At 35.4% G+C, this 9,164-nt stretch overlaps 1 protein-coding gene across 2 annotated transcripts; it reads left to right on the forward strand.

The window, feature by feature from the left end:
- The first annotated feature begins 430 nt into the window (after nucleotides 1-430).
- Nucleotides 431-9,037, forward strand: LOC141901215 (cytosolic 10-formyltetrahydrofolate dehydrogenase-like). Of its 2 annotated transcripts, none has more exons than XM_074788323.1 (24): nucleotides 431-527; nucleotides 1,038-1,179; nucleotides 1,465-1,699; nucleotides 2,301-2,466; nucleotides 2,606-2,707; nucleotides 2,790-2,879; nucleotides 2,967-3,104; nucleotides 3,187-3,315; nucleotides 4,007-4,095; nucleotides 4,402-4,546; nucleotides 4,630-4,749; nucleotides 4,831-4,893; nucleotides 4,990-5,051; nucleotides 5,212-5,362; nucleotides 5,464-5,534; nucleotides 5,747-5,852; nucleotides 5,935-6,022; nucleotides 6,114-6,207; nucleotides 6,334-6,433; nucleotides 6,519-6,691; nucleotides 6,774-6,865; nucleotides 6,941-7,046; nucleotides 7,203-7,402; nucleotides 7,489-9,037. In XM_074788323.1, the coding sequence occupies exons 1-24, from the start codon at nucleotides 483-485 to the stop codon at nucleotides 7,542-7,544; spliced, it is 2,763 nt and encodes a 920-aa protein (XP_074644424.1). In that variant the 5' UTR covers nucleotides 431-482; the 3' UTR covers nucleotides 7,545-9,037. The 2 variants fall into 2 exon arrangements, with proteins under 2 accessions (XP_074644424.1, XP_074644425.1); XM_074788324.1 differs by lacking the exon at nucleotides 431-527 and adding an exon at nucleotides 896-959.
- Nucleotides 9,038-9,164: the final 127 nt, after the last annotated feature.

Raw genomic sequence — 9,164 nt, forward strand, 5'->3', positions numbered from 1 at the left:
TAAATAATATTTAATTGAATTATATTTGTTTCCATGGACTTCTCCGGTTAGACCGGTTGCCGGTCTCTGACTGCGTTTGCAGGTGGCGCAGCTTTTGACAGGTAACCAGTCTAGGTTTTCATACGGAGTACCACGTGCTTTTTGTTTACCGAACTAAAACGTCAACATAGCGCAGAGTAGAAATAGTTCGCAAATATATTGAGTCCCCATCCAACCAGAAATAAATATTTCGAAATAAGTCCTACATTTGTATATGAATCAAACTGGTTTAAAGTGATTGACGGATAATTATTCTTGGATTTCAAAATGCTCTGCTAATTCGACTTCGGGGTAAGATTAAAGCGCTGGCGGCGTACCACGTAAAATTGAGCAGTTCGGTCAGAAACACGTATTCATTCATCCACTTATCTAAAAAGTGGAGCAGATTTTCAGCGAACTAGCGAACAGTACTGGCTGACTATTCTAATATCTAATCGCCAGCTATGTTGGCAGCAAGTCAATTTGTTCGTCGGTTTTCAACGTCAAAGGTTTGTTCTCGTTCATTTGTTGAATTATGTCGCTTTCTTTAACGAAACTCGGCTTGAAATCGCACTAAAAGCTTCAATATTGAAAGCTTGTTCATCTAAATTACGCTTGATACGTTTCAGTAGTCTTTAAATGTCGATAAATATGTGCTTTAGTAGTCTGTTGTAATAGTAAGCTAATACCGGGTACCATAGTTAGTTATGTAAGTCTTACGTGTTGAATTGAAATAAGCAGGGTGTAGAAAAATAGGAAGATGCAGCCAAAGGAGTGCAACATTACGCAGATGATGGGAGCAATTCCATTTGTTGCCTTGAGACTATGAAAAATTGAGGGTATTAAATTTGCGGATTGACAAGCCTAACTAAAAAAAGTGTTAGGCCTGCCTCATTCTGCGGTAGATAATTGGGCTAGAGGCTTTCCTCAAACTTTTAACGGTACTTAGAGATTGGAAGTATGGATGAAAAAATGCCATGTTTTATTAAATCATTTCCTTGGTTCCTTTCGTCATGTAGATGTCCATGGATAGATTAAGAGTTGCTGTTATTGGTCAAAGTCCTTTCGCTGCTGAAGTTTATCGGTCGGTGAGAAAAAATGGGCACGAAATTGTTGGAGTTTTTACCGTTCAGGATCGCGATGGTCGTCCAGATCCATTAGGTTCGTAGTTTCTTCATAGATATGATATGATATGGTATGATTTATTTTCAAGTAAAATTTTTACAATATTAATGAGTAAGGAAATACATAAAAGATGTAATAATATTAAATGAGGGACTGCTCAGAGAAGAAAAACGACATAATACGGATATGATAACGACATACATATACATACATAACACATACATATACATACATATACACATACAACCATACTAATAGTAGTGAATTTACCATTATCAATGTATGGGCTGGTGAAATATATCATTGATGATATTTTTTTAGCTCAAGCCGCTGAACAAGATGGGATAAAAGTATTCAAATATCCACGCTGGCGTCAGAAAGGAAAAGTTCTGCCGAAAGTATTCGAAGAGTACAAGTCTGTAAACGCCGATCTGAACATTCTGCCATATTGCACTCAATTCATCCCTATGGATGTGATCAACCATCCGAAAAAACAATCAATTATTTATCATCCGTCAATTCTGCCCAAACACAGAGGAGCGTCGGCAATTAATTGGTAAGATATTTTATATTCGATGAAATATTTAGTAGAATAGAATAGTCGCGAATGGATATACTTCACAAGATTAAGATTGAACTCGTAATTTGGGTGGTTCAATGAGAGGACATATCGGTTAAAAGTTAGAAATAGTCTACAGTATGTAGCAGTATGTATGCTTACACCTGTAACACCTGTGTGTGTATGAATAACCAAACCATCTGTTTAATGTGTGCTGCACAGTTAGAGTTATAAATCACACCTTCAGATATATCTGCGTCTCCAAGTAGTCTCGTTTGTTCCCAAGAATTAATTCTAGTCGATAACTAGCCTAATTTCAAAAGGCCATAACATCGAGGATAGTGAAATATCATTTCAATTGAGGGGTTAAGACCCGAATAAGCTATAGCTTTTCTTAACCCCTCTTGCACGATTTATTTTACACTTGTTGATTCGTAGATATTGCTGCTTTGTTTATTAATCTACATAGATGCCATATCTTGGCCTTGCCGCAGAACAACTTGAGCTTGAACTGAATCTTGTTCATTGTGTTTTATTATGTCTGTACCGGTAGCCTAATCATTCAGCATTATTCTACACTGAGCATTTATATTTGTAGGACTTTGATGAGTGGTGATAAAAAAGCTGGATTTACGATATTTTGGGCCGACGATGGACTCGATACTGGTCCGATATTGTTGCAAAGAGATTGTGATGTACATCCTGATGATAACGTTGATTCTTTATACATGCGGTTCCTGTACCCAGAGGGTATTAAAGGCATGGTATGTTATTTACAACAGTATTCTATCATATATGCACGGCAATCATTAAGGGTACATGAAATAGACATTGGTAGGGGTTAACCTGTTCAACTGTAGGAAGTTGCCTACTGTTAATTTCTACTCAATTTCTCTTAACTAGGCTGAGGCTGTAGAAATGATAGCCGATGGTAATGCTCCCATGGTCAAACAGACTGAAGAAGGGGCATCGTATGATGCCATGTTAAAGAAAGATATGGTTGAGGTAATCACCTTTTTCCTCTTTTGCGATATCATCTAAGTTTGTTGATTATAAATTGCAAGAAATATTTGTGCTATTCCTGTAGATAAAGTGGTGCCAGTCGGCTAATGATATTCACAACTTTATTCGTGGTAATGATAAATTCCCAGGAGCTTGGACGATGATCAATGGAGAGGTAAGATCTCAACTGATATTAATGTTTTGTTATTGCTGAAGCATTGAGAAAACTTGATGTTGTTGTATGGGTCGGATTTTATTTCAGAGAGTGACGTTTTATGGGTCACAGTTATGGAAAGGTGCGGCCCCACATCCGATACGAGAGGTCAATATAGACAACCTATCTACAGTAGCTATCGTTCACAAGGATGGCCTTATTGTTCATGGAAATGATGGTGGTCTTGTATGTGTAGTTTAATCTTTTTCGGGTTCCTTTGTTCTAGAATTTACAATTGAAAATATCACTTTACTCAAACTGATTTCAGGTGAATGTGAAACAACTTCAATTCGATGATGGTAAAATGATCAGTGCAGCTAAATTTGGGGCAACTTCGGATGAAAAAGTATCTGTTGAATTCACTGCTGAAGAGGAAGAAATGCAACAACAAATTATGGTTTGTCACTTTTTTGGTTATTTCATTTTTCTACCAGGCAGTATGATTTTCTCTAGCTACAGTTTGTTATAAACAATAGGTAAATAGATTTGAATATGCACCCTGCTGGCAAATGTCCAGTCGACGTCGCTGGTTTGAACTTAATGAATGAACTGGAACTACTTTCTTTTGCTTGACCTGTATTGAGAACTATGAAGTGTTGTGATTAATCTATTATCGCAGGCTGTTTACCACCGGTTAAATCTGACTATGTCTGGAATCTGTCAACAAAATTTATCAAATCGCTTTATTGTGTCAACTCGCGTTGAACTGTCATTAATCTAATTGAATTGTACGCAATGGCTTAACACCATTTCATTTGTTATGAATAAGACACCTGCAAATTTATAACTCATTTCCTGAGTATTTTATTATATCCCTAAAGCAAATATTCTCTTTCATGACTCTATAATAATCGGCTTATACTTTCATAAATCAGATTACAATTACCGGTAGTACATACACATAATTTCATGCTTGAATATAAGTATTTGGTTTGTGATCACCTTGAAGAAATGTAGAAATATAGTGATTGGGGCATACAAAATAACAGTCATCGGCTTCATCGATGTAAATATGAAGCAAATATAATCATGCTTCTTTGAGAATGCATACTATTGTAACAGTGTGCTATGTTTTCTATTTCATTCAGGATATGTGGAAGGGTATTTTATCCAGGGAAACAATTGACGGTTCAACAGATTTCTTCAAGTGTGGAGCTGGTTCTATGGATGTAACGAGGTCAGTTCTGTTTAGTAGTCGCCCTGAATGTAATAAGTCGAAATTTAGATCAATAATTTAAAAATTCTGTTTGTTGCCAGTTAGAAGTTGATAAGATTATATGTGTTAAGGTCGTTTCCCATTGAAAGCATTTCTTTCCCAGATTGTTGTACTTTGTCATTCTACTTTAAACTGGTTTTGTTATCACGCGTTTCCGTTTAATTCCAGTTTATTTCTGCAGTCTGTTTTGATAAATATCGGTATCTTATCTCCGGTATCGAGTTCAACAATGGGTGAATAATGCCTGTATTTTTTTCCTATCGCTAGACTCGTCGAAGAGGTCAAACAAAAATGTGGAGTTCAAATGGTCAATGAGGACGTGTACATGGCTACATCATTTGAAGAATTTGTCAATGCGGTGGTTCTTAAATTCAGACATGGCGATGAAGAGAAAGTTTTCGAATATGATGCTGTTAGATTTCATTTATTTAAGATTTTCAATGTCGAATCTTGAAATAAGATGAAGAACGTGATTGAATGAACTCATATTTTCAGATTCATATGCACGTGAATCAAATGGACGTCCGATTCCCAAATCAGTTGTTTATCAACAATGAGTTCATCAATTCTAGCGATGGTAACACATTTAAAACTATCAATCCAGCTGATGAGTCTGTAAGTACTTGTCAGAACGATACGTGTATTGGTCTTAATACAGCGGTAAAACTGATAAAGCCATCGAAATGTGTATTTCAGGTGATTTGCGAAGTCGCTAAAGGAACCAGAGATGATGTTGATCGAGCAGTTCAAGCTGCTAAAGTAAGTAGTAAACCTCGTTGGTATTCATCAGGCGATTGGTTTCAAAAATGAATGAATATCATAACGGTTTTCTGATTTTATTTCGTATTATTGTAGGCAGCATTTGAAGGTGAATGGGGTCGTATGAATCCTCGAGATCGTGGACAATTAATGACGAGGTAATGAAAAGTGTATTGGGTTCAACTTCATTTCTTTCATTCCTGTTACTTATATAATGGCATAGGTTTACATCGCATTAAATGAAAATTTGATATATACATCGTATTGCAATTTGTTTTAATCTATTTCTTAATGGATAATCTGTTTTCTATTTTTCAGATTAGCTGAATTAATGGATAAACACAAGGAAGAACTGGCAACGATTGAAAGTATCGACTCTGGTGCAGTGTACACTTTAGCACTGAAAACACATGTGGGAATGTCGATAGATACGTTGAAATATTTCGCCGGGTGGTGTGATAAAATTCAGGTATATTTTTTGCTCGGTGTCTACTGTTTCGTTGAATAATACCCACACTATTTTACAGGCCATAATGGCTGTTAACATTGAAATGCTCAACTATTTTCCAGGGGAAAACTATACCAATTAACCATGCACGTCCTAACAAAAATCTCACTTTCACAAAAAGAGAACCGATTGGGTAAGGATTTTCATTTCTCATCCTCGGATCTGGGTATGAAATTCTGCCACTGTTGAGCAGTTGCACTTCAAAATGGTATCAGCTTTTCAGTAAGATCTATCGACTTTAACAGCAGGGTTTCATGCAACAGAGAATAAAGTTGTCTATGTAAATAGCTTATCAAATGATTTGATATTGGTTTTATATGACATTGTCAAATTTTTATTTTTCAGTGTGTGTGGAATCATAACTCCATGGAATTATCCGCTGATGATGCTGGCTTGGAAGATTGCTCCTTGTTTAGCTGCTGGTAACACAGTTGTTATCAAACCTGCTCAGGTATTGTAGAGTCATAGGTCAAATTCAGATACCTAAGAGTGCTGTGTATAACAGCGCATATATTTTTATATCTTTTGCATAGGTTACACCATTAACTTCATTGAAATTCGGTGAGCTGTTAGTGGAAGCTGGCTTCCCTGCCGGTGTTGTCAATATTCTACCCGGATCAGGTAAAATATTAAACAGATGCCTAAAAAACTGTTTCTGAATCTCTTAATGATGGGTCGATGGTCTTAGATTTGTAAACTTCTTCATTTCTAGGTTCTGTTGTTGGACAAGCCATTGCTGATCACCTTGAAGTACGAAAATTAGGTTTTACTGGATCAACACCAATTGGTAAAACTATTATGGAAAGGTAAGCGTTCGATACCTTTTTAGCTTCGTAATGATAATTTTGACAAGACTTAAACGTTAGCAAATTCAGACCATATGGCAAGGTTATTGTGATGTTAAATCATACATGAAAATCTCATCTTTTCAGTTGTGCTAAAAGTAACCTGAAAAAATGTTCCCTGGAATTAGGAGGAAAATCGCCATTGATCATCTTCAGTGACTGTGATATGGATAAAGCTGTTCGAATGGTAAGAACTATTTAAATCACCCGGTGGCCAACTTGTTTAAAGTGTACTGATGGTTTTGACGATTATTATTTGAATTACACGTTAGGGATGCAACAGCGTTTTCTTCAATAAGGGTGAGAACTGTATCGCTGCCGGCCGTTTGTTTATCGAAGAGAACATACATGATGAATATGTGGAACGCGTCATAGCTGAGGTGAAAAAGATGAAAATTGGTGATCCTTTAGATAGAGCTACCGACCACGGACCTCAAAATCATAAGTACATATTGAATGAAAGCTGTCAAGGTTTCATCAATAATTATCTTTCTTCGATTACTAGAAGAGCATAAATATTTTTGTAGAGCACATTTAGACAGTCTGCTAGCATACTGTGAGACTGGTGAAAAGGAAGGTGCTAAGCTAGTATATGGTGGAAAGCGTCTTGACATTCCTGGTAGGTAGCGTGAGACTGTATCAGTATTCTGTGACACATATTGTGTATTCAACACTTTCACTGATTATATTTTAGGATTGTATATGGAACCGACTATATTTACTGATGTTGAAGATCATATGTTTATCGCCAAGGAAGAGTCTTTCGGTCCTGTTATGGTCATTTCGAAATTCAAGAGTGGGTAAGTTTGTTTGGGCCAAATAGATAACAAATATCTCATTTCTCACTTTCAACGTAATGCATTGAGCATTATGTGAAAATTAAATGTGTTCTTTACCTAGAACGATTTTTATGTCGATGTATCTCATGTTTATTGTTGTATGTTGAATTATTTCAGGGATATTGATGAAGTAATTCGTCGAGCTAATAACACTGAATATGGTTTGGCTTCGGGTGTTTTTACGAATGATATAAGCAAGGCAATGCGTGTTGCAGATGCCATCCAAGCCGGAACCGTGTTTGTCAACACATACAATAAGACCGATGTTGCATCGCCTTTCGGAGGATTTAAACAATCTGGCTTTGGAAAGGATCTTGGTAAGTATTAGTAACACTAGTAGCAAGTCAGATTATGAACCCTGTATTTCTAGTGAATAATGCTTAATTCCTATCTGTTTATCCAGGTGAAGAGGCATTGAGTGAATATCTGAAAACTAAAGCTGTTACAGTGGAGTATTAAAGCAATCTTCAATAGACGATACCATAGGTAGAATATGGGTTTATACTTTAGGTGTAATTACGGTTATTAGTTTGACTTAGTAAGAGAAAAGATATTCCTATACACTTGGTACCAGGTGCAGCTTGGCAGAAAATTTAGCACTCTTTGCAATCTTTGCTATAAAGATGCGGTTATGTATTTCCTTAATACATGTGATGATGAATGTGCTATTACGAAATGTGCAACATGAAATATACCTTATTTGTGTTTATATGTTATTAGTTATACAGGTAGATTACAGAATTTTATGTTACTTAGCAGTTTTATTGGGGGCTTTGCTTTTTTGCTAGAATATCAAATGCTATTTGTTGCTAATGCTTATAGTATAGGTGTCTCATATCTGTCTCGACAAAATTCTACATTTTGAGATATTTGTAACCGTGAAAGTATTGGATGACTGTGTAGTATTGAAAACTGCTGATTGTTTATTTCATTATGTACGGTTGTACATACGTATACATTGTATATTAATGTTTTATTTCTTTGACAAAATTCATATACATAGCCACAGGGTGTGGATGAAGATTTGAGAGAATTATTTGAATTTTGAATTTTTTCTTGAAGCAGTAAAGAATTTAATGCTTTTGTTTAATTTGTTTGCTTTTTGTTGAACTCGATTCGAGTTGTAAATACCAATCTGAGAATTATTACATTCATTGTAATGGTCACATTTTTTGCTATTCATGTTTTTCACAGTCGTTCACAGGTCGGTTGTAGGTGTATCATGCAGTATATTTTTCTATTGCATTGCTGTATCATTCCCATTGAGTATATAAGACGTCATGAATTCGCCCAGCGAAATTACATACCTAGTACTTGTACACATAGTCATGCTGTCTACCACTTGCAGTTCGAGCTAAAACGTAATCAGAGTATCTTATGCTCTAAGTAGTGTTGGAAGAGATTTTTTCCATTTTGAAAAAGTATTTTCGACGACTGGCGTATGATAGACATTCTGTCCAATTGATAAATAGATATAATGTATATAGAATATATGCACTAAATGTACATATAATGTAATGATGTACATAATATATGTAAACGCTCAATGAAAAATCTCCCTCGTTCTATGAATACAGCACTAACTTTCATTATCCCTACAGTACAGAGTATTTTAATGAAAGAATATATTTCATTTCATGTTATCGAGTTTCTCATAGTATTTAAAGTCATTGTACACTTAGTGTTTAGGAATTGTTGTGCGGTTGCTAATTATCAATAGAATACTCTATGCAGATGTACAGAAAATACTTGTATCAACATTGACAAAATCCTATAAATACCTTACGCCATATATTCCTCGCCATGACTTCAAATATCCTTAATGTAAGATACATTAATGTAAATTTTCAACATGTACGCGTTATTATTGAACTTGTACAGTTGTGACAACAGATTCTTCAAATTACCTTTAATTTGTTAAGTGCACCATGATACGTATTTTGTTTTATGAACTGAATATTATATTCTTAAAAATAAACTATAAATTTATGAAAAATTATCATGAGTTGTTAGATGATTGTGCGTGTATATGTATCGTCTGGTCTTGAAATGATAGCGATATCGAAAAAAAGAAAACAT

This window comes from Tubulanus polymorphus, chromosome 3 (assembly GCF_964204645.1).
Source record: "Tubulanus polymorphus chromosome 3, tnTubPoly1.2, whole genome shotgun sequence".
Classification (NCBI taxonomy): Eukaryota; Metazoa; Nemertea; class Palaeonemertea; order Tubulaniformes; family Tubulanidae; genus Tubulanus; species Tubulanus polymorphus.

Coding starts and splice junctions, on each gene's coding strand:
- LOC141901215 (XM_074788323.1), top strand. CDS start 483: ATGTTGGCAGCAAGTCAATTTGTTCGTCGGTTTTCAACGTCAAAG. Junction 2,708..2,789: donor TAAAGAAAGATATGGTTGAG/GTAATCACCTTT, acceptor CTATTCCTGTAG/ATAAAGTGGTGCCAGTCGGC. Junction 5,535..5,746: donor ACAAAAAGAGAACCGATTGG/GTAAGGATTTTC, acceptor TTTATTTTTCAG/TGTGTGTGGAATCATAACTC.